This window comes from Suricata suricatta, chromosome 6, assembly GCF_006229205.1.
Source record: "Suricata suricatta isolate VVHF042 chromosome 6, meerkat_22Aug2017_6uvM2_HiC, whole genome shotgun sequence".
Classification (NCBI taxonomy): Eukaryota; Metazoa; Chordata; class Mammalia; order Carnivora; family Herpestidae; genus Suricata; species Suricata suricatta.
In genome coordinates, this window is record NC_043705.1 from 137,338,294 (window position 1) to 137,363,962 (window position 25,669).

Consider the following 25,669-nt stretch of genomic DNA (forward strand, 5'->3'; position numbering starts at 1 on the left):
TTTTTTTTTTTTTAATAGGATCTTTGTGTAAATGGTGCTCAGGTACTGAATTTTAAAAGCTCATTAGTAGAGGAAGCAGTGAATGAGCTAATAAATATGTTGCTGGATGTGGAAGTTCTGTCCAAAGAAGAAAGTGACAAAGTTTCTAATGTAAATAGTACTGATTCAAAAAATGAAAGTTCAGGTAAGAGATGTGGTCATGGAATGGTCTTACTTGTTTGTCCAGGACGTTACTGAAAACTAAAGTTTCATTTTCTACATAGCAGTTACTTTCACACTCTTCTAAACACTCTGCCAGTTTTGTAAGGACATTTATAAGTCTGAAATTATGATGCTGAGCCTATTGTCATCAGTCCCATTGTTCTTGTGAAACTCTACAAGCATGTACCGTATCAGTAGAGTAGGATGGATGACGGATCGGAATTCCCCTTGGAGCACCTCTGTCTATACTAAAGCAAACCTCTCATGGGTCAGATGAGGAAACTGACAGGCAGGGAAGGAAAGTGATTCCTCTAAGGCTTTCTGGCTGTTGATAGAAGAGAGATCATCAGAACTCAGGTCCCTGAGGCCCGATCTTGCGTTTTCAGCCATAGCTCTGGCCTCTCCTTCTGGTTCCTCACACTGTGGAGGAGAGGGGCCTCCAATTGGCCATGTGGTGCCCCAGTTTCCTCTTCCTCTTCTCTGATGGGCTTGTTTTCTAGGAAAGTATTATTAATATGAGGGGTGTGGCAATGCATTGTTGGAGGCCAAAAGTATTATTAAACTGGCATGCAATTTATCTTCTCTCTTGAATTGCAATAGATGGTTCTCTTTCTCTCTATCTTTTCCCATGTTCTCATCTCATAACAGCAAAGAAGGAAGGAAATTCCGACACCTTGGCGTCATCCCTTAAGGCCCCTGCCGGCCTCCTGCCTTTGGCGACCACCCTGAGAAAGAAGAAGGAGATGGAGATGTTAGAGGAGGAAGCCTGCGGGTTACTCTCGCATTTCAACCATCTAAACATGGACGCGCTGCTGAAAGTTACAAGAAACGCGCTGGAGGCCGTCCGCAAGCGCATTCATTCCTGCAGCGTGGTGAACTTCCGGGGTAATGATTCTGCACGGTTTGCCTGCTGGCGGGTCAGGCATGATTGCTGCTTGCGTGTGTATATATTCCTGTTGTTCTTAAATAATTTAAGAAATCCACCATTTATTAACGGACTCCTTATAAGTTTATACTTTATGAACTTTGATTATCCCACTAATCCTGTGGAGTAGGTTTTATTAATCCACTTTCCCAAACAGGAAGTGTTCTTACTACGCTTGTGTCAGTTTGCTACTTTCCAGCTGGTCTGTTCATTCTTAGTATGATCACTCTCCCCTCAGCACAGTTCAGAAACACATGTTGCATTCCCAGATGAGCCACAAAAATCACCAAATCTAGAGACATTCTGAAATTAAATTTAAAATTAAAATTAACATAAAATATTAATTGGAATAGAAAAATAATCGGGCAATAAACCCTCTTTATTTATTTTGAATATTGGCATTTAAGGAGAAGTGTTTCTAATAATTCAAAGTAGATGAGTAGAAGTAGAATCAGTGAAGGATTTTTTTTTATTGGTAGCATGGTTTATTATGCTTTGTTTCACTTTGGAATGGAAGATAGTCCTTTTATATAACACGGAGATATTAGTAGAACTTATCAAGCATCGGTTGATATGCTGACTATTAAATCGCATGTGTTTCCCAACTGTATACACTGCAGGTGTTTCCAACTATCTGAAGTTACAGACACACACCCACATTTATATATCTGTGCTACCTTGATACTTATACTACATGCAACTTTAAAAGCCCCTTAGATATAGGTGGTGAGTTACACCTTATTTCTTCTCCATTCTCTAACTGCTCCCAGTTTGGATTATACACACTGTGGTAGAAAGACATATGTTCTATTTGAAATTCCATACTGGTTATGTGTTGTGATTTTGCCTTATTTTGACAGTTATTCTAGTTCTTCATGCCTTGGCTTCCTTATTCTACATTTAACATTTAAGTTGTTAGCATGGTGGTATGTGGATAGCGTCCTTTTCAGTATTTTGGATAACGGTTTACATATTTAAGCCTGGTCCCACATAATGGGTGTCCATGATGGAGGGTGTACCAGTAGATTGCGTCAGTCGAAAATGTGTTTATTTCATCGAACTGCTGTTATATCGGGCAAAATGAGTTCCTCCATTAGTTTTCATTCATCTACCAAATATTTGTCTGATTATATGTCTATTATGTATTGTTCTACGTGCTTTAATTTTTCCAGTTAAAATGAAATAAAACCCATTTTAAATGAAAATAGTGAGGCTTCCCTCTTTTGTGTTAATTCAGACAGTAACAGCACATCTAAGAGGAAGCAGAACAGTGTGCCCATTTTCCGGGTGGGCATCACTCTGGCCATTCCCAACATTGCCATGGCCCCTGCCCTGGAAGACATACAGCAGACGCTGAACAAAGCCGTGGAGTGCATCATCTGTGTCACCAAGGGGGTTAGGCAGTGGAGCAGTGAACTGTTGTCTAAGGTGGGTGTGGGAATGAAGGAATCATTTTACATGGAAGATGCTTCTTTATGGATGGGGCTGAGCTGAAGAATATCCTTTCACTTTGTAGAAAAAGATGCAGGAAAGAAAAATGGCTGCTTTGCAGAATAATCAAGACAGTGATTCTGATGCCGAAATTGGAGATAACGAACCTCAAGGTAAATGTTCCTTTATTTCTTTTTAACCAGTCATTGAAAACCAAAATGTATTTTCTTTCCATGCAATTCTTACATCAGTGTTGATTGGAACATAAATTTGTCAGCTGATTTTTAAGTTAATGTAATATAAAGATCCATGTATTTTAATGTCACCATTATAAATGGTGTATATTTAGTGTACACATCACAGATATGGCTGCCTCACTGATTTCTGGTCCAGAATAATGAAAAGAATAGGGGGACAAAGAGGACTTTAGTCTCACGGTTCAAAGAGAAACTTGTCATCATCACAATGAATATTTTCTGATGTTTAAGAGATAGTTTTATTTTAACCCATTATGTGTCCTGTTGCACTAATGTGTTGTGATTTTTGCTGTATATCTCATGGTTTTCATTTATATTCTGTAAAATTAAAGAACATATGATATCAAGTTGCTAATGATATTAAATCTTGCCTCTAGTCCTGCAAACTCTTTCTAAAGCAACCCTGCAAAAGGGAGACACCATGTAATTTTCAATTATTTCTTATATCCTGTATGATAAATCAGCTAGCCATGATGAGAAACCGAAGCAGGTGCCTCTCTGAAATAGTCTGTTACCGAGAAGGATAAAGATAGCTCAGAAAAACATTGTCCACAACTTACAATATTATTTATTTCAGCTTAAAAAAGCGTATGTTATTGTGTTAATTTCAATTTTTTAATATTATTTGGGAACATTGCTTTCCTTCCTAGAATACAGTTTAAAATACAGGATTTTCTAAACTCGCACTATGCTCAGTCATGAATTATGTCTGAAATGGAGAAGAAAAAATGTTTAACGAGAAGTTGTCTATATGTGTTTGTCATGACAAGAGTTAAATCAAGATGCTGCATTTAAAAAAAAATAACAGCTCTGAGATATAACTTACATAAAATGTATCCTTTTATTTATTTTTTAAAAGAATTTATCCTCTTAAAGTGTACAGCTCAGTGGTTTTAGTATATTTACAGAGTTGTATGGCCACTATCCACTATTTAATTTCAGAACATTTTTATTGCTCCCCCTTCCCCTCTCCCCAGTCCCTGGAACCACTGATCTACTTTTTGTCTTTATGGATTTACCTACTCTGGACATTTCATATAAAAGGAACCATACTATATACGGTCTTTTGTGACTTTTTTAGCATAATACTTTCTTTTTCTTATTTTTTGCTGTTTATTTATTATTTTGAGAGACAGAGACAGCGCGAGCAGGGGAGGGTCAGAGAGAGAGGGAGACACAGAATCCGAAGCAGGCTCCAGGTTCTGAGCTGGTGCTGTCAGCACAGAGCCCCGCACAGGACTCGAACTCATTAACTGTGAGATCATGACCTGAGCTGGAGTCGGATGCTTTACTAACTGAGCCACCCAGTTGCCCCTAGCATAGTGTTTTCAAGGTTCATCCATGTTGTAGCAAGATGTCAGTACTTCATTTCTTTTTATTGCTGAATCATATTCCATTCTGTGAACATGTCCTGTTTTCTTCATGCATCAGTGAGTTGATGAACATTTGGGTTATTTCTACTTTTAGACACTTATGCAAAATACTGCTGTGAATATCTGTGTAAAGTTTTTGTGTGGACATGTTCTGTTTTCATTTCCGTTGGGTCTGTACCAAGGAGTGGCATTGCTGAGTCCGCAGGGTATCTTTATGTGTTTTCCAGAGCAGTCATGTCATTCTACACCCCACCCGCGGTGTGTGAGGGGTCCACGGATGTCCCCTGCATCCTCTCCAGCACTTGTCTGCATTGTTTATAGCCATTCTCGTGGTGTAAGGTGGCATCCCACTGGGGTCGAGATGTGCCCTCCCTCATGAGGAATGATGCTGAGCATCTTATGTGTTTCTTGGCCATCTGTGTACCTGGTTTGGAGAAATATCTCTTCAGATGTTTTGCCCATATTGTTAACTATTGGATTATTTGTCTCTTTATTGTTGAGTTGTAAGACTTATTTTTCTACCTCAATACAATATCAGATAATTTACAAATATTTTCATTCTGTGGGGTTGTCTTTTACTTAGTAGTACCTTTGAAAGTATAGAATTTTTAATTTTGATTAAGTCAAATTTAGTTGCATTTCCTTTTGGTGCTTTTGATTTTATATTTAAGAAAGGGCTGTGGGGGTGGGACACCTGGGTGGCTCAGTCTGCTAAGCATCCAATGCCCTGCCTTGAGTTCTACACCGATAGAGGTTGGGGGTCTTTCTCTCCCTCTGTCTGCCTTTCCCTCACTTAGTGCTCTCTCTCCCTCTCTCAGAATAAATAAATAAACTTAAAAGAAAAAAAGGAACAGGTACGCCTGGGGGGCTCAGTCAGTTCAGCCTCCAGCTTCAGCTCAGGTCATGGTGTCATGATTTGTGGGTTCAAACCCTGTGTTGGGCTCTGTGCTGACAGCTCAGAGCCTGGAGCCTGCTTCGGATGCTGTGTCTCTCTCTGTGTGCCCATCCCCTGCTCGCACTTTTACTCCCTCTCTCTCTCAGAAGAAAAAAGATTAAAAAAAAAAAAACAGTTGTGGGGCACCTGCCTGGTTCAGTCGGTGGAGCATATGATTCTTGATCTCCGGGTAATGCGTTCAAGCCCCACATTGGGTACAGAGATTGCTACTTCACTAAAGTCGTGAAGGTTTACTGCTATTTCTTTTTTTTTTTTTGAAACATATTTGATAATTTTAACTCTTACATTTCGGCCCGTGATTCATTTTGAGTGAAATAGGATTCCAAATTCATGTTTTGCTTGTGGATACTCACTTGCTACAGTGCCATTTGTTGAAAAGACTGTTTTTTCCCACCTGGATTTTCTTGGGACCCTTGTTATTACACTGAGAAGGACAGATCCTACACTTGATCTTAGTCAAAAGGCCGAGAAGCCATCTTGGGACCCTTGTTAAGAATCAATTGACCATAAATGTAAAAGTGAACATTTATTTCTGCACCCTTGGTTTTGTTCCATTGATCTTCTGCGATTATTCCAGCATCTCCCTGTCTTAGTTACCATAGCTCTGAAGTAAGTTTTGAAGTTGGAAAATGAATCTTCCAACTTTTTCCTCTTTCAAGATTGTTGATGACTAATTCTGGGTCTCTTCGACTTTTATATGAACTTTAGAATCAGCTTGTGAATGTCTGTAGAAAAAGACTGCTGCGATTTTCATAGGTGTTGTGACGAATTATGGAGCACTGAAATGAAATTTGAAAGGATTCAAATAATGTGAAGTATGTTCTCCTACCATATTGTAAAAATCGGTTACAGGAGTTTTGGGAAATTCCTGAATACATAACAATTAAATAAGACACTCTGAAATAACCACTGAGCCAAAGAAGAAAGTACAAAAGAAATTAGGAAGTACTTTTAGAATGAAAGCAAAAGAAAACATAAAATACCCAAACTTAATGAAATGTAGTTGACATAGCACTGGAAGGAACTTTATAATCTTAAACATGGATATTAAGAAAGAAGAAGTACCTCAGATCAATAACTGAGCCTTCCATCTTACGAAAACTCTCTTCAAGGTTAATATTTTTTTTTCTAGAGACTGTAATCTGTTGAGCCCTCTTGTGAAGTATTCTCATTTCATTTATGTTCTCCTCAATCTCAGAATTTGCATTCAACTCTTTTCTATTTCTGTTTCATTCTTGGTATTCTCTATTTTGTGAGACATGATTCTCACACTTTTCTTTAATTCTTTTTTTTTTAATGTTTATTTATTTTGAGAGAGAGAGAAAGAGAGAGAAGCAGGAGAGAGAGAGAGGGAGAGAGTCAATCCCAAGTAGGCTCCGCACTGTCAATGCAAAGCCCAACCTGGGGCTCAAACTCAGGAACTGTGAGATCATGACCTGAGCCAAAATCAAGAACCCAAGGCTTAACTGACTGAGCGACCCAGGTGCTGCTTCTTTAATTCCTTAAGTAGGGGTTTTCTATCATTCCCTGAACACATTTGTAACAGCTGATAGACACATTTTTGTCTAGTCATTCCACAGCTGGGTTTTCTCCTGTATGGCTTCCATCGGCTGCTGTTGTGCCTGTGTGTGGGCATGGCATTCTGTATCTTTGCATGGCTTACCATTCTCATTTTTGTTGCAAACTTAATATTTTGAAGACTATAATGGGGGGTGCGTGGGTGGCTCAGTCGTTTAAGCGTTCGAAGTTGGCTCAGGTCATGATCTCATAGTTGTGAGTTCGAGCCCTGCGTCAGGCTCTGTGCTGACAGCTAGAGCCTGGAGCCTGCTTCAGATTCTCCCTCTGTCTCTGCTCCTTCTTCACTCATGCTCTCTCTCTCTCTCTCTCTCGAAAATAAATAAACATTAAAAAAATGACTATAATGTGGCAACTCTGAAAATCTGGGCGTCTTCCTTCCGAGTCTGTTGTTGTTGTCACTGTTTCTTTATCGAGTTTATGGACTCCCCTGGACTAATCTGGTAGAATTTGTGTCTCCTGTGGTGTGTCTTTTTTTTTTTTAACAGTTTATTGTCATATTGGTTTCCATATAACTCCCAGTGCTCTTCCCCACAAGTGCCCTCCTCCATCACCACCACCTCCCTTCCTCCTCCCCCTCCCCCTTCAACCCTCGGTTCATTTTCCGTATTCAATAGTCTCTCAGGTTTTCGTCCCTCTCTCCCCCCAGCTCTCTTTCTCTGCCCCCCCCCGCCCAACCACGGTCCTCCATTAGGTTTCTCCTGTTAGACCTATGAGTGCAAACATATGGTTTCTGTCTTTCTCCGCCTGACTTATTTCACTCAGCATGACCCCCTCGAGGTCCACCCACGTTCCTACAAATGGCCAGACTGCATTCCCTCTCACTGCCCGGTAGTGCTCCATTGTGTATATACACCACATCCTAACCAGTAAGTCTTACACCCTTTGCCTTGGGACGGTATGTTGGGTGGAGCACCTGAAAGCTCAGGAAGTTTCCAGGTCCACCTTTGCCTTTGTTTGCTGATTGTGCAAGGCCCTGGATTCAGCCAAAGTTAAAGATCAGGGCATCTTAGGTCTTTCCCAGGCACGTGTACCACTCTGTACATATGCGTGACTTTTTAGAACCCCAGGGGGTCACGACCTTACAACACCCTCTGTGGACATCTCATTCCTCATATCTTTAATTATTTTGACCAACTTCTTGTTTGCCTCAATGAGTACCATTGTCTCAGGCATCTGTGAAGTTAATTGTTGATGATTGTTTTTTTCTAATAAATGCTTTGGTGATAGGGATTTTTGTTTTTTTCCTCAGTGAATTCTGAGTCCAGTAAAGATAAACTCTGAATGGGACTTTTCCAGAGAACATCATGATGAATCAGATAGTTACAATTCTCTGGGGCTCCCTGAGGGGCTCCAGAGCAGTCTGGCTCCTGGGTGATGCTAAGGCGTGGCTGTGTTTCTCAAGGCGAGCACATTGCCAGGGGGCAGGCAGTGCATCTAGGGAAGTTAAAAGACCTCGAAATTCACTATTGTTACCAAGATTTTAGCATTTTTCCTTTTTTTTATAGTTAAAATTTTTTAAATGTTTATTTATTTTTGTGAGACAGACAGTGAGTGGAGGAGGGGCAGAGAGAGAGGGGGAGACACGGAATTTGAAGCAGGCTCCAGAATTGGAGCTGTCCGCACAGAGCCCGATATGGGGCTTGAACTCATGGACTGCAAGATCACGATGTGAGCCGAAGTTGAACGCTTAACTAACTGACTGAGCCAGGAGCATTTTTTTCTTAAATAAAGATGTACTACTTGGATTGTTGCCAGCTTTGGTTAAAGTCCAGAGTCCTGAAAAATTGATATTGACAAATTTTCAATTGTTTATTTACAAAAAAGCAGATTGTCAGAGGTCCTTACTTTACAGAAATTTCTTCCTTACAGAAATCCCCTCATCTTTTTAGAGCATGTTCCCGATGCTGTTGATATAAATTTCTCTCTCGTTTTTTCTTTTTAGATACCTTTGAGATGGCGTCTGTAAACTTACCCATTCCTGTGCAAACCAGAAACTATTATAAGAGCGTATCTGATAACAAAGAGATTGTGAAATTAGTCTCTGTGCTTAGCACAATCATCAGCTCCACCAAGAAGGTATGCCAAGGGGATATGTCACCAGAGCCCTTTGCTTTACAGTATGTACCTGGGTGAAGTTGAATGTCACAAGCTTGGGTCCTACACATAGCCTGGGGGAAGGGAGAGGCACCCAGGGTGCCTTTGGTGAGGACCTGTGGAAATTTGGATATGCTGAGCAAATGTTTGTTTGCCTAAAACTTTTCCTTTCTAGGTTGCAAGGTGAAAAAGTACCTTTATTCCTATGTTTTATGTTGTGTTCTGTGTAATGCTTTAAGTCTATATACTTACTGATTTAGTACAAATAAACCCAACTGTTAAAAAATTTGAGGGGTGCCTGGGTGGCTCAGTCAGTTAAGTGTCTGACTCTTGGTTTTGGCTCAGGTCATGATCTCACGGTTCGTGGGTTCGAGCCCCAAGTCGGGCTCTGCAGCTGGCAGCCTGGAGGCTGCTTGGGGTTCTTTCCCTCTCTCTCTGCCGTTCCTCCACTTACATTGCGTCTCTCAAAATAAATATATAAACTTAAAAAAAAAATTGATATATTTCAAACCACAAGTGAGTACTAGTCAGTACTGCCTAATATCATTTGAAACAGAATAAGGCTTATACTTAATTTTTCATATTTGTGTAGTCAGGGAGCTCTCATAAACTATCAGATGAAAATGTATGTGTATTACCACGTGGAAATAAGGTCATAGGGAGAATAAAGCACAGAGTCGTGTTATCAATTTAAACTTGGGTTTGAAAGGGGTGACATTAGGGCTAAGTTTTCTTCCAGCTTTCTCCTCTTTTGGCTCCACCTTTTCTGTTTGGGCAAATTCGTTTTTGTCAAAAGGATGCCGAACCCTGAAGTCAGCTTCTGCTTACGAACGATATGTATTCACACCGCTACCAGTACCTCTTGACTCTTTAAAAATGTCTCTCCGTGTTGAGGGAGTAGTTGTCACCCAGCAAATACATCTTTTCTCTTACTTGGTTCTGAGAGAATGAGCTTCACTTGTTGGAAAACACTTTGAGGGCTCCCATTGCTGTAACCATGTGAAGAAATAGTATTAAGTTTAATTTTAATGTGTTCCTGAGGGAACTAGAAGCTTTTGCATTTATGCATTTTCAATATTCCTTTCTTAATATATTGAAGGTCCTATATTTAATTTTGCCCTACGGGCAGTGTTCACATAATTCAATTTAACAAATATTTATCTAGTGCTTCATTTCACAAGTGCCGTATGAATGCTAAAGGTAAGTATTTTATGGTGATGATAAACATTCCGATATATTTCCAAATGTTGCAGTAATCCTGGGAAATACAATAAAATAAATCAATAATGAGGCTCATTACTTTCTCTGAATATAAGCAGCCACTATTATGAAAATCTAAGGGTAAGTGTAGTCATTGAAATTAGCATACTGCTGGCAACAAAATGCTTATCTTTGTGTTATTTCTGTCGCTTTTATATTATATGAAGGAAGTGTGCAAATCTTAGGCACTTAGAATAACTTGGACTTTTTCCAGTCTGATGAGATGGACATTTCTGGAAGAATAAATACACACATAATTGTCATACTGGACATGGTCAGCTCTTGATAGCCAAAGACCCTTTCGGGTGATTCGGGCTCAACTATAGAACATCCTATGATCCCAGCCCTTTTCTTCTTGCCATCACTGACTGATCAGACTGTAGACCTGACTGACATTCAGCAAATCCGTAGGCTAGCCATCAACTTACAATGGTCCATGGCTGGAAACCATGAGCTGGACCCAACAATTGAAATAACCTTGGCAATAAAAAGAACTCCAGCGCTACCCAGGCGATTCCAATTTTTCCTTTAAGCCCTAGGTTACCTCCACTCTAAAAACTTCCAACTTAATAAAGAGTGACACTGTCAGAAAAGATCAATGAGAGTCTAAACGTATCTAGTTAGGGTATATTCTTAACATTATAAGGCCTTAGATGTTTAAAGAGCCCAGAATTCTGGGATTTCTACCCGTATTTTGGCATCTTTGGCAATCTGTAATTCATTCTCCAAGTCATCCTACGCCTGTCAGTGTCTGCATGCTGTTACAGTTCATTCTGGGTGCATGTCAACGTCCCAGCCCGAGCTAGGGGTCAACAGGGGCACACTTAGCTTTCCACATCGTAATGAGTGGGAAGTCTCAGTAGCTATTGGACCTGAGGTGTAGGGAACACTTTCACTGTGTGTGGGGGTTGGAGTGAAGCCACTTGGTTGAGTGCAGGCTGGTAAAATTTACTTAAGGGACTGGGCCACTTAGATGCTGTTAGTAAAGCTATGTTTTTTCCAATAATGGCATTTTTAATTCTATCTCACTTAAGACATTTTTTCTCATGTAGCTATAACTCTTATATAAGCCAATAGAAAAAGTGGATTCCCAGGAGGTAGAAGCATTAGAAATGAGGAGCAAATCTTTAATTATTTGTAGATAATTGATTATCTGTTATGTAAATCCGAGAGGCTAATATGAAAAAAAAATATGGCCCAAGGAGAGTCGGTTAGAGTTGGTTTAAGGGTAATTATAGGCATTTCTGCTGTAATACAATACACATATCCCTGAAAATCCTATTTTGCAAAGTTGCACATCTTTTTTTCTAATATTTATTTTTGAGACAGAGAGATACAAAGTGCAAACAAGGGAGGGGCAGAGAGAGAGGGAGACACAGAATATGAAACAGGCTCCAGGCTCTGAGCTGTCAGCACAGTGCCCAACGCAGGGCTCGAACCCATGAACCAGGAGATCATGACCTGAGCCGAAGTTGGACATTTAACTGATTGAGCCACCCAAGCGCCCCGCGAAGTTGCACATCTAATACACTATGGATTATGAAAAAAACAGGATTGAGGCAGACACACAAAACCTAGGAAAGTTTGTAACTGAGTAGTTATAAAAACAGGGGCAATCATAGTAAAATATTAACCTGTTTAAAAAATGGTATTGTGGGGCACCTGGGTGGCTCAGTCGGTTAAGCGTTTGCCTTCAGTTCAGGTCATGATCTCACGGTTTGATAAATAGAGACAGTGTGAGCAGGGGAGGGACAGAGAGAGGGAGACACAGAATCTGAAGCAGGCTCCAGGCTCTGCGCCATCAGCACAGAACCTGACGTGGGGTTCGAACCCATGAACCGTGAGATCCTGACCTGAGCCGAAGTCAGACACTTAACCAACTGAGCCACCCAGATGCCCCTGAACTGTGGTTTTTGAATGAAGACCCAGCTCCAGTCAAGAGGGTCTTGTCCACAAAAGTCTTGATGGACTCTGTTTTCTAGTTTCTAGAAACTGTCCCCTTCTCCTTTTGGCTAGGAAGGCTAACACTTTCATTGTTACTACTCCTGAGTTACTATGTCCTTATTATATCTGGTTCCAATTCTGTGGCATTTCTAAATATTGAAACAGCTCACTAATGAAACCTTTTATTTTATTTTAAGTTATTTATTTATTTTGAGAGAAAGAGAGGAAGAGTGAGCAGGGAGGTGCAGAGAGAGGTAGTGAGAATCTCAGACAGGCTCAGAGCCCAACACGGGACTCGAACCCATGAACCATTAGATTGGCTGAGCCCCACCGGGGCCCCACTAATTAAACATCTAATAAGTGCTTGGGAATCATCAGCAGTTGAGCAATATTCACTTATACCATGATGCCATTTCCACATCTTCCCTCTAACCACGAATCTGTTAATTTGTATTCTAGGAAGTTATTACATCTCTGGATAGCTTCAAGCGCTACAATCATCTTTGGCAAAGAGAGAAAGAAGAAACAATTATGATGTTTATTACAAAAAGCCCCTTGCTTTCTGAATTTGAATCTCAGATTCTCTATTTCCAAAAGCTGGAGCAGGAAATTAATGCTGAGCCAGAGTACGTCTGTGTGGGTCCCATTGCTCTGTACACAGGTTGGTTCATTTTCTTTCAGACAGTCATCAGAATTCAACAGTCTTGTTCTGTCTCTTTACCTAGATTAGTATGCCGGAGAGGTCTAGCCATCTTAAAGATTGGCTTTCCTTTTATGGGCTTCAAGTTTTAAGACCAATTTGTAGATTTGTTTTTAATTCCCTTCTGCATAATTATATATTCTGGACTATTTTGAACATGTTGCTGCTCAACTTTGCAAAGAAATGCTATTTCAGAGAAAGAGAATGAGTGTGTTGTATTTGCAATTAAAGTGTACCCTTCTCTTAATAATTATAAACATTTGAGGCTTATCTCCGACGATTTCGATATGTAATTTTTAAAGCATTTTTGAAATATGTTTTGAATTGGTGTAAGACAAGTTTTAAAAAATGAATAAATGATGAGGAGGAAGCCTGATAGTTTTCCAGTTTGATTTTTTTTTTACACGCTACAAGGCTGTAAGTTGCAAAGTGTTTATTATTGGTGAGGAGGCGTGCTCTTTTTTTTCATACTGGTTCAAGTTTTTCAAATGGAACTGTGGACATTTGGGTCTTACAGCTGACTTGAAGTTCGCTCTGACTGCTGAAACAAAGGCCTGGACGGTTGTCATTGGCCGTCACTGTAACAAAAAGTACAGGGGTGAGATGGAAAGCATTCTTACACTCGTTGAAGAATTCAATAAGAAACTGAATCGTCAAATTAAAGACCTAGATGATGTTCGGATTGCTATGGCAGCCCTGAAGGAAATCAGGGAGCAGCAGATCTGCATTGACTTTCAAGTAGGACCTATTGAGGTAACTGATAATCCTTTGCTCATTGTGGAAATATCTCCCCATGTTGAGTGATACTAGCTGAAGAATTGACTAGCTCTGGACTGTAGGGACTGTAGTTACAAATGGATGCTTAACCTAAGAATAATTTCAGGACTGATGATACCTCACCTGCTAGGGTACCTTCTGTGGGCCAGTTCTAGACCTTTGCATGACATCTAAGTCCCTAACTGCAGAGCCTGACAGGAGGATTTTTGTACAAGTGGTCTGTTGATACGTGCTCATAGGAGAAGGGAGTGTGAGGAAAATAGGAACCATGAGGTCAGGTCGGGGGTGGGGGAGCTAAGTGAGGGTGTGATCTTAGCTGTGACTTCTTTAATGTCACTTAAGAAAGAGCCGACGCAAAAATAATGTGGCAAAGTGACACATTTTGGCCCCTACAGATACTAACAGTGTCCATTTATATATTAATTCTGTATTGACATGTTTAATCCTTACCAAACACCCATTTTAACATAAGGAAACCAAAGGTCAAAGATTTTATGCAGTTTGATTAGTGTTACACATTACTTTTATACACATTACTCATGAATGAAACCAGTATAATTATAGCATTAAAATGATTTTAGGAAAAAAAAACATTTTAGTCCTCCATCACTTAAATGTCCTGACATAAATTCTTAAAAAATTTTTTATTAAGTTTGTTTGTTTGTTTGTTTATTTATTTATTTATTTATTTTGAGAGAGAGACAGAGACAGTGAGCAGGAGAAGGGCAAAGAAAGGGCGAGAGAGAATCCCAAGCAGGCTCTGTGCTGTCAGGGTGGCGCCCCATTCAGGGCTCAAACTCATGAACCATGAGATCATGACCTGAGCTGAAACCAAGAGTTGGATGCTTAACCGACTGAGCCGCCCAGGTGCCCCTGGACTTAAACTCTGATGGTGAGAGTTGTACACTAGTCTCACATTTTCTGCGTCCCTCTTTGAATTTTGGAAAATTTCAAATAACCATGGAAATGGTTCAGGTGACTATATGTCTGCACCTTTGCTGTATTGGGTCAGGAAAATCATGTGGCCCACTTGGGAATTGAAACATAAGATAAAGAGTCCCTGCTTCATGTAGAACCAGGAGCGTCCCTGGGCATTTGAAGGGAAGGCCCAGCAACTGACACCCCTGTTTCCTCCCATCTGAGAATTCAGACAAAAACTGCAGTCAAGTGGTCAAGGTCAAAATACAACTTTTGTTCATGATAAAACTTATTTGGAAGACATGGTGTAGTGTACAACTCCCATCTTCCCATCACCACCCCGGTCCATGCGCACACACTGCCTGTGAAGACTGTGTCCCAGAATTGTTGAACTTACTCATGAATCAGAGGCAGAATTGTAAGACTGAAGTCCCCTCTGTTACCCTGCTTTATTCTATTTTTAATTTTTTAAATGTTTTATTTATTTTTGAGAGAGAGAGAGTGTGTGAGTGAGCATGAGTGGGGGAGGGGAAGAGAGACAGGGAAACACAAAATCTGAAGCAGGCTCCAGGCTCTGAGCTGTCAGCACAGAGCCCAACATGGGGCTTGAACTCACAAGCCCTGAGATTATGACCTGAACTGAAGTTGGATGCTTAAGCGAGCCATCGAGGAGCCCTACTTTGCTTCACTCTATTGATGCTGGAGGGCAGACCAGCAGGTTTTCTTTAAGGAGGAAGAAGAAAGGAGAAAGGCATTGGACTAGGCTTGCCCAAATCAACAGTCTTTTCCCCAAATTAATGATTAGGGATTTGTTCCACCTGCATGGAGAGAACTAATGCTGGGAGAGGAGGGCAGGGATGTTTAGGGAAAATCCTTTCTTATGAAAACCAAACTCTGCCTTATTTTAATCTTTCAGCCAAGAGAGTAGTCTAGGATTTTGCATCTTTAGGTCGATGACTTGGCTCAGGCTTTGATGCACCAGTACCCTCGTGTGTCTTACAATTAGAACCCCTTAGCAACAAAATGAAATGGGATAGAGTTAAAACCCTGATTTATTTTATTATCCTAATATTAACAGTTAGATTATTTTACGTTTTTCATTTTGAAGTCTTGAAATACAACCCAGGGGCCTAAATAAAAATACCTTTTATTTGTATAATGATTTATAGTTTTTGAAATTCATTTAAAAAGATGTTTGTGGATAGTCACAAAAATTCTGTGAAGCAGCCAGGGAATTTTCCCATTTTACAGAAGAGGAAACTGAAGCTTAGGGGCTCAGTTGCTCATTTAAGCTTTTATGATTTGCAAGAAGAATAGAACTCGCTGGGTAGTTTCCCTATCATACTGATCTTTTCGATTCTATTGCTTTAATAAGTGAGTGTGTAGATTTATGCATCTGACCGGCAGACATTAAATTTTCCTTCTTTTGTGTAGGAATCCTATGCCCTGCTTAACAAATACGGTCTTCTGATAACCAAGGAAGAGATGGACAAAGTTGATGCCCTGCGTTATTCTTGGGAGAAGCTTCTGACACGTGCCAGTGAAGTTCAGAATGAACTGGTCTCCCTGCAGCCCAGTTTCAGGAAGGAGCTCATTAGTACGGTGGAGGTCTTCCTCCAAGACTGTCACCACTTCTACTCAGACTATGATTTGGTACAACTCTGGTTTTTCCTTGTGTGTATTTTTGATGAAGAGTGAATAGAGCATGCAAAGTGTTTAAAGATTCGATGCCAAGTTTAATGAATTTCCCCAGCAATGGGAATTTTATTTCCATTGGAGCAACCCAGGAAATGAGGAATTTAAAAGTGCAATCCATATTATATCACTGGTCTGTTCATGAATTTGTTGGATAGCTTTCTAAATTTGTGTAGACCAATACTGTTCACATATGGTTAAATCAGTCATCCTTCTGCAGCTTTCCTTAGTTCCACAAACACTGTAGAGTAAGTGCGCCAGGCACTGGCCTTGGTGCTGAAGACACAAACGCGGACAAGACAGATGGAGTTCCTGTTTTAGTCCTTCATTTATGAGTTTTAGTACAGACTCTTCTACTGGGAGTATGTTGTATAATAAGACCCACTTCTAGCCAATTGTAATATACTAGAAAAAGGAAATATGTAAAAGGTACAGTTTGTACCTATTAAATGGAAACACACAAAAACACAAAGTTAATGAAGTTATGAAATTGGACCCATGTACTAACTTCATGGATGGAATTGCACAGAAATCCACATGTTGAAGGCGTTCTAATGTAGGAAAGCCTGATTAGCATGTTAAGATTATAGGTCACTTTGCAAATAAATTTTAGAGTGGTAAAAATCTGTGAGTTTTGTGGCATTGGTGTTTTAGTTCAAAACTAGACATTAAATGTGTTTCCTATAGAGTGCTTCTTTGCCTGGTCACCTAAGAAATGAATAGGACTCATTTTGAATGTTCAGAATTACTTGAAATGTAGAAATAGTGGTAAATACCAAGGCTTTGTAGACTTGAAAATATTTCCAAATGAGTCACTTTCCGAGTCCTTTCCTACAATTAAATAATGAAGCTTCCTGTCATTGATGTGACATAAATGAAAGCTAGCTTTGATGTGCACATACTTTGAGCTCAGGAAATTTGTATGCGACACGGCCTTTTATTTTATGTTTAACTTTTTGTTTCAGAATGGTCCAATGGCTAGTGGCTTGACACCCCAGGAAGCCAGTGATAGGCTTATCATGTTTCAGGTAATCATAGAGACCTATACAGCCAAAACCTTAACGTGTTTTAGACACATACATTCCCCCCCCCCCTTAATATAGAAAAGCCTATTGTGTAATATTTTTAAAAATTGTGATTTGGGATGATTATAATTGTAAACGTGTCTATGTAACAAACTGTGTTATTTCGTGTTACTTACATGTGCTCTGAAATCATATTTGTTGGTTTCTTCGCCAGTTTTGAAATTTACATGTTTATTCATGTGTAAATCATCCTGCTGAGTTTTCACTTGTGTTTTCTTTAGAATCAATTTGATAATATCTACCGGAAATACATCACCTATACTGGCGGAGAGGGGCTCTTTGGACTGCCAGTTACTCAGTATCCTCAGCTTCTTGAAATCAAGAAGCAATTAAATCTTCTACAGAAAATATACACTCTGTACAACAGCGTCATAGAAACTGTAAATAGCTATCATGAGATGCTTTGGTCAGAAGTGAATATTGAAAAAATCAACAGTGAACTTTCAGAGTTCCAGAACAGGTGAGAAATTAAATGTTTAGCGCGCCCTGAGCCATTGAATCTCAAATGCTTTCTTCTTTGATAGGCTGTCAAGTTCTCTTTTCACCCCCAGATGTTTTGAAAGCACACCGTGCTGCATTGCTGCTGTCCATTGACATCACCCTTGTCAGATGCTATTTATTAATTACCCCTGTGTGTACACGGTGAGACAAATGTGTCCTTTAAACCCAGATGAATCTCCTCAGGGGTGCTTCTGCATCTTGGAGGGAGCTGATCTCCCTTCATATTACACTTGTCAAACATTTGAAGTTCATGTGAGATGACTTCCTATAATAAAAGCAAGAGCCCTATGATTTTTAATTGTTGAACCCAAAGAAAATACAGGGTCATTTGTTGTATTTTTCGGTTGACAGCCTGATGCCCTCTGCTGTGCTTTGTACTTAGAATACATGTTTGTAGAGTTGAATTGAATTGGGAGGCACCTCTGTCATTTAAAGTAATGCCTTTTACCTAGCTAATTTTTATGAAGGAATTGAACAACAACAGAAAATCTTTCCTGACTGGGAGAAGTAATTTTCTCTAATGTAGAAGTATGTTATATTAACCGATATCATTAGAATCCTAAGATTTGGAAATGTGGTAGGTATTTGAAATGACTGTTTCTGATGGAATGCTAGCAGACAAGCTTGGACTGGAGACACCCAGGCTTATCTTTGAAAGACCATTCGTGGTGCCTCCATTTGCAGGTGTCGGAAGCTGCCCCGGGCCTTGAAGGACTGGCAGGCATTCTTGGATCTGAAGAAGACCATTGATGATTTCAGTGAGTGCTGCCCGCTCCTGGAGCACATGGCCAATAAGGCCATGATGGACAGGCACTGGGAAAGGATAGCTGCTCTCACTGGGCATCGTCTGGATGTGGGCAATGAAACTTTTAAGTTAAGAAATATCATGGAGGCACCCCTTCTGACATACAAAGAGGAAATAGAGGTACAGTTCATAGGAGAGCATGATGTGGTGGGAGATTGGAAGGTCTCATGGGATTTCTTTTGATAGTGTTCCTACATTATGGAAGGTTGGACCAGCAAACCCTACTAGGTCAATTAAAACTCTTTTCTGGGCATTCAGCTATTCATTCCTTTACACATGTTTATGTGACAGGTTCGTGTTAAGTCTGGGGGACATACAGATGCCTTCCTGCATTCATAGATCATTAAATAATTTGTATAGTTAAATAATTATACAAATGTGGGTATAGTGACAAAATGTGGTCATTACCGTTGAAGTAAAAGTCTCTGCTCTATGACAGCCCACAGTAATGGGCTTGACCTGTTTGGGGGTGAGAGGGTGATAGAGGTAGGGAAAGTTGGGACACATGCCCATGACTGCTGGGGAAGGGAGTATGCTCATGTGGTGAGGCCAAGAGGCTTGGAAAGGGTGAAAAAGGCAATGTCAGGCAGGGGAAACAGCATGTGTGAAGGGCCTGAAGCATATTTGGGAACCAGAGGAATGCCAGGGTGGCAAGAGTGTGTTATCAATTTTGCTCTTCGGGCCAGTGGGGAGCCATCTGGGAGATATAGTTTAAGCAGAGATGACATGGTTAGATTTGAATTTGCAGAGATCATGGTGGTAACTGTGTGGGGGAGGGCAAGTGAGCATGATGGGAACACCAACTAGGGGATTGTATGAATCTCCCAGACAAGAGACAACGGTGTGTTGGACAAGGCGGCAGGTGGTGAAGCTGGAGAGGGACGAGATCTTTAGAAGGTAGAGCTGTATAGAATTTGGTGAGAGAGGGATCGTGGTAGGAGAAACAACCTAGGATAAACTTTCAATTTCCTGCTGAGAGATCTAGGTGGATGGTGGTGCTTATCGTGGAGCTAGGGAATTATTGGAATGGAATCAGTCAAGTGACATGGTGCAAATTGCTTGATTTGGGGCGTGAGTTTGCTATTTCAAGAATGTATCTGGAGTTCCCTTGGTTAGATCCAAGCACAGAGGCCCAGTAGGTAAATGGATGTGGGTCTTACCAGGAGATACAAAAGGTTACAGACTGTGTGGGCAGGGATGAGCTCATGCAGAGAGGGAGTGCAGCCTGAGATGAGAAGAGGCAAGGAGGGGGCTTGACTGAGGGTCCAGGAAAAATCATGGCTGCAGAGGAGACTGGGAAAGTGGAGGGAGACCTGAAAGAAGTCAGGTTTCTCTTAATTTTTTCCTCTCATACTGCACTGATTTGGCTCTAGAGTTAAATCAGACACACGTTACATTTTGAGTCTTTGATTAGAGTTTCAAAATTTAAAAGGTTCTTGCACATTTTTTAACCAAATGGAAATTGACATATAACATGTAAGTTGAAGGTATACAATGTAGTGACTTGATGCATTTATATTGTGGCATGATTGCCATTGGAGTGTTTGCTAACACCTCGGTTTATGCCACATAATGATCATTTCTTCTGGTGGTGGTAGCAATTAAGCTCTAGTCTATTAGGAAGTTTAATATTTATATTTAATATTATCTGTTGCCTATAATCATTGTACTGTGTGTTAGATTTCTAAGACTTATTCCTGTACTGGTTTTACTCTTAAACATTTCTTCTCTTCCCTCATCCCTCGCCTCTGGTAACTACCATTCTACTCTCTGTTCTTTTAAATTTGTTGTTCAGATTCCACGTATAAGGGATATGCTGTGATATTTTTCTTTGTCTGACTTATTTCACTTAGCCTCATGCCCTCGTGATCTCCCCATGTTGTCGCAAATGGCAGGGTGTCCTTTCTTGTGCTCCATTGTTGCATGTCTTCTCTGTCATCTTTCTTACTGGAAGAGTTTGGTGGGAAATTTTACTACTTAAGGTTCTGCTATTTAGTATTTTATCTTCACCTATCTCCCTAAATCTTCACCTATATACACATGCACCATTTGTTATATTGCATTTTAGAGCTGGGGGTAAAAAGTATAGATACTTGCAAAGGAAATAGTGAGGCGACGACCTCTACTGCATCTGGATTGTTCAAGAAGGATGTGTGACTTTCATGTGATAAAACTAGAGCTTGCAATTTTAATAGGACATCTGTATCAGCGCAGTGAAGGAGAGAGACATTGAGCAAAAGCTGAAGCAAGTAATGAACGAGTGGGGCAGCAAAACATTCACGTTCGGCAGCTTTAAAGCCCGGGGAGAGCTCCTCCTGCGGGGGGACAGCACCTCGGAGATCATCGCCAGCATGGAGGACAGCTTGATGTTGCTGGGCTCCCTCCTGAGCAGCAGGTAGGCGGTCCGTCCATCTTTCCCCTGCACTTTGAGAACCATTGGCACATTTTAAGGGAAATTCATATTAAACAATGCAGCAATGGCCCCCATACAATTTATTTGACATTAAAAATCCTTGTTTTAATTTTAGCCCTTGGCACAGCATGTGTAATACTGTTTTTATTTCATTATCCTCCACTTGTGGGATGTGTCTCAGACTGTCAACTGGACAAAATAATGCAACATGTAATTAGCCACTTGGATCTTGCGACACATTTCAACTTTGCAGCTGACAAGCCTCACCGCACAGCTGACAGCTTGACGGGCTCCGGAGTCCAGGGGAAATTAGGCTGAGCCTCAGAATAATCGTTCCACGTGGGAAATCATTGTGCCAACATCTGTGGGCTAGAAACTCTTGGTTGTGTACATACTTTAATGAGATGACAGATTAAGACAGAGAATGAACTTAATTCATAATGAGAAGTAAAACAGCACAGACCGATACGAGTCTAACACTTCTGTTTGCCAGTTAGCCACAAGACCATCAAGCTTTGCATGCACATGCCTCAGACTCATGAACTTAACATTTCCTTGGTTCATTGCTTCCCTCTGCCCTTCCTGAAATGATTTTTTGTTTGCCAGGCTCTTCTCAAGTATGGTAATTGTGTAGCATGTGGGTATCATTGAGGTACGAGTTCACCGCATTCTTTCTTTCATATGTCAGTCTCTGCTGTGTGTAATGTATAGGAAGAATTTTAATGTAGGGATTAATAACCACTTAATACTGTTTGGGTAAAAATTTCTCTTCTTCACTTTTACTTGGCACACCTAAGTGAAGTGAGTAATATGGAATTAGATCTTAGAGACTTAGACCTTTGGTAACCTTGACTCTGAAGTACTGAGGGTTTGGTGAGTTTTAATGAATTTGTTTGCTATTCATACCCAAATACATGAAGGACAGATGGAAGATAACATACCCCAGGGATGTAGAAAATGTACACATGTAAATAAAGTAAAAATTATATGTTAGGGACGGGTAGACTGTCCATACTGAAGGCACTGAATCCACAGATGAGAGTTGTGTGAGGAACACCTATTCAATACAGACTTATTGAACACGTACTATGTGCCATACACTTTTTTGGTGCTATGGGCAGAAGAATGAATAAAACGATGGGTCTTTGTTGCTGTAGAACTACATTCTAGTGAAAAGCATAAATTTAAAAAACCCCCAGAAAGATGTGGAATATTCAGTCTGTTGCAGTTATGACTATGGGCATGAACATTTTACTCACAAATATAACTGATCTTTGAGAAGGCTTCGAGTCCACAGCTGTGGAATGGAGAGGTCAGTAATGGGCGAAGAGAAAGAGGAAGAGCAATGAGAGGCAGTGCAGTCATTTAGAATTTTGTCTGCAAATAGCAGAAGCACTGCATAAAATGCTGCCTGCAGGAGACCTGAGTGTGTGCGGCTCGCATGTAGAAGGAACTCCGAGGCTGGTGGTTCAGGGCGGAGTGTCGGCTCCGTGTCGTCCTCAGGGACCTCAGCTTTGTGTGGCGCACCCTTCTGTCTTTTCCAGGTGTGGCCTTTCTCCTTCCTTTCGCTTCCATTCAATGCTGCCACCCACTTCTCACCCAGGAGAGCGGTTCTCACACGTGGCTGTTCACTGGACACCCGGGTGCCTGGGCCACATCTCTCTCTGATTTAATTGGAGTCTCTTGGGGGTGGGACCCAGGCAGGCCCGAGGAGTTGTTAATGTCTGCTGGCTGATCCCGAAGTGCAGCCAAGGTTGAGAGCCACTCATGTGGAACCAAGTCCCGGCCCTGCCCATTGCTGCAGAGGAGGCTGGGAAATGCAGCATTTTACCTGGGCACCTATGTTTCCAGGTAGAAATGGGGTCCTGTATCTAAGGAGAAGGAGAAAGAACACTGGAAGACCATGGTATGTTTCTCTCTCAAGAATCAAAAAGGGAAGATAGATGAACCATGGGAGAGGCTAGAGAGTGACGATATAGATCAAAATATACATGTACACATGCCCGAACACACAAACAAGCATGTGTGCGCGTGCACGCGCGCACACACACACACACACACACACACACACACACACACACACACACATTAGTGGGTGGACATGAGTGGCTGGAAAGTTGGAGACAGACCCAGAAGGGGGAGGCTGGAGAGGGATTGCAGGTGTTAACATGTTTGAGAATTGAATTGGTTGTTTGCTCCTCACCGGTGTCTCTGGAATGGCTCCACAGTCCATGGAAAACCAGAGAGAGTCCCTGAAATAGACCACAAGGGTCTGCAGACAGGCTGTCACTTGCAACTATTATGAGCCACAATGACCCGGATTTTATTACTCCAGCAGTTGTGTGGGATCCATTCCTGCCGGGTCTGCTCCTCAGAAGAAACATCGCCCACCTGTTTATGCTCTGGATCCAAAAAGGGAAAGTCAAACCATATCCAGTCAATTGTGATGATTTAGTCACTTGGTAGAATCATTTAAAAAATACTTTTAAGTTTATTTATTTGAGAGATAGAGAGAGCAAGTATGAGAAGGAGGGGGGAAGGAGCAGAGAGAGAGAATCCCAAGCAGGCTCCACACCGTAGCACAGAGCCTGATGCAGGGCTCAAGCCCAGGAACCATGAGATCACATGACCTGAAATCAAGAGCCTGATGCTGAACCGACTCGACTGAGCCTCCCAGGTGCCCCCAGTGGCATCATTTTAAAAACCAGCAACATAATCACAGTGGTAAAGAAACAGGTAAAAGTTAGGATTAAAAAAAATCTGTTAGTTTGAAAACAACAGTAAAAAAGAAAACAGCAATAAAGCCCCTCCCAAATGCTGACCATATTTTTCATTTTAGGTACAATATGCCATTCAAGACCCAGATTCAAAAATGGGTGCAGTACCTTTCCAACTCAACAGACATCATCGAGAACTGGATGATGGTGCAGAACCTGTGGGTTTACTTAGAAGCTGTCTTTGTGGGAGGAGACATTGCCAAGCAGCTGCCCAAGGTTTCAGAATTTTCCTTATGGTTTCATCAGGGTTTTAACTCCGAGAACAATCGAATAACTTTAAAAATGCAATAGTATTTTAACTTCTCTCGAGCCACATGCTCTCCAGTGTTTTTGTTGTTGCCGTTGAGCTGTTTTATAAGGAGAGAGGAATTGTGGAAAAGTAAGGGTGTGAATGCTATGAAACTATGTGGTTTTGTAGGAAACAGGGTTAAAAAAAAAAAAGGAATGCCTGCATAATTGATACACTTCAGGTAATTTGAAGGTAGAATTTGAAACAGTGTAGAATTATGGAGTAGTTATCTTGACAATAGTAGGATAATTTGTTCTGTTACTACTGACAGTTCCAAACAACTCACACTATATAATTCACCCAATTATATCTGTACTGGAAAACTGGGAAGGGGGAGGGAGAGTGGAAACAGACAGAAAAAAAAAAGCTCCAGAACAAAAAGGCCGTCTTCTCAAGACCGTGGAACATGATTTTTTTCTCATCACATTTAATCATCTTAGGGGGAATATGGAGGGTAGCATTTTGAAATTTTTTATAAAAAAACATTTTTTTTTACCAAATCTCAAGGATTCTTATTCAACTACCTTAAATCATTTGCAAAATTATGTTTTAATGAGGCATTTGAGTTTTAGAATCATGGTTAGGTTGAGCGTTTTCTTTGTTCAGTCTTCCGAGCTGTCCCTGTGGTGAGGTTTTAGTTACGTGACAGAGGACAGACCTGTTAGCTGATGTATTTTTTACCTACCAGTGAAATGTATCCACACACTGAAATTTTAAGTATTTATTTATTTCTGCTTTTATATTTGGGTGTGTTTTTCTTCTTGCTGGGTTGTGGAGAATCTGAAATTGGACCTATTAGTGGCAGTGTTTGCATTCAACATCAAAGGAGCTGAGTGGGGTCTCTTGCTCTCATATTTGATAGTACATGCTTATTGGTAAGCTATAGAAATTTTTAGGGAAGAATGGAAACCTTATTTTTACTCTCACAAAGTAATCTGTGCATTTTCAATTTTTTTCTGACAAGACTCTATGTTTAAACATTTCAAAATATATATATACTGTGATTAGTTTTTGTATCTTATTTTTAAATGTTTTCTTTTCTACATATACAAACAATTCAGTGCTCAGTGTAGAAAACTTGAAAAACATAAAATTCACTTTATTTAGGGATAACTGGCAAAAACACTTGGGGGTGCTTTTCTCTCCCAAGCTGTCTCATATTGTATTTTCATTTCTGTATCTGTCTTCTGCTTTCAGTTAACATAATGGGGGGACCTTATTTAAGAAAGGGGGTGGGATGGTGCAGAAGGAGAATTGAAATAGAACACGTGTGACATCTCAGGCGTGTAGAGACGGGATATCCAGACTGGGGAGAAGTCTGGCCTCGGCAGAAGGTATGTGAGATGCGCTTTCGTTGAGATCACAGACGTGCCCAAGTGGGCTTTGTTACCTCGTTCTTGTAGGAGGCCAAGCGCTTTTCCAATATCGATAAATCTTGGGTGAAGATTATGACTCGGGCTCACGAAATGCCAAATGTGGTTCCGTGTTGTGTTGGAGATGAGACCATGGGGCAGCTGTTACCGCATTTACTGGACCAGTTGGAAATGTGCCAGAAATCCCTCACTGGGTAAGTCTGCTGGCTCTGTGCGGGCTCCCTCAGCATCCCAGAGAGGGAAGGGATCAGAGGGACTAGACAGCATTAGCCGTGTGGATTTTCTTTTGATGAAACGTAATTCATGTCTGATGTTGCA

The 25,669-nt window shown here is 40.7% G+C and overlaps 1 protein-coding gene and 1 pseudogene across 1 annotated transcript in view; one reads left to right on the top strand and one right to left on the bottom strand.

Annotated features, from left to right (window-relative positions):
• DNAH5 (dynein axonemal heavy chain 5) overlaps nt 1-25,669 on the top strand; it is a 210,698-nt gene that overhangs the window by 41,521 nt on the left and 143,508 nt on the right. Inside the window, exons 17-30 of the mRNA XM_029941285.1 lie at nt 19-184; nt 850-1,086; nt 2,364-2,554; nt 2,643-2,730; nt 8,663-8,796; nt 12,478-12,679; nt 13,236-13,471; nt 15,848-16,066; nt 17,074-17,136; nt 17,415-17,653; nt 18,379-18,619; nt 20,695-20,894; nt 23,752-23,905; nt 25,382-25,545. Coding sequence (XP_029797145.1) covers nt 19-184; nt 850-1,086; nt 2,364-2,554; nt 2,643-2,730; nt 8,663-8,796; nt 12,478-12,679; nt 13,236-13,471; nt 15,848-16,066; nt 17,074-17,136; nt 17,415-17,653; nt 18,379-18,619; nt 20,695-20,894; nt 23,752-23,905; nt 25,382-25,545 — 2,534 coding nt within the window. The remainder of the gene's footprint in view (nt 1-18; nt 185-849; nt 1,087-2,363; nt 2,555-2,642; nt 2,731-8,662; nt 8,797-12,477; nt 12,680-13,235; nt 13,472-15,847; nt 16,067-17,073; nt 17,137-17,414; nt 17,654-18,378; nt 18,620-20,694; nt 20,895-23,751; nt 23,906-25,381; nt 25,546-25,669) is intronic.
• LOC115295000 lies at nt 5,509-5,618 on the bottom strand (annotated as a pseudogene).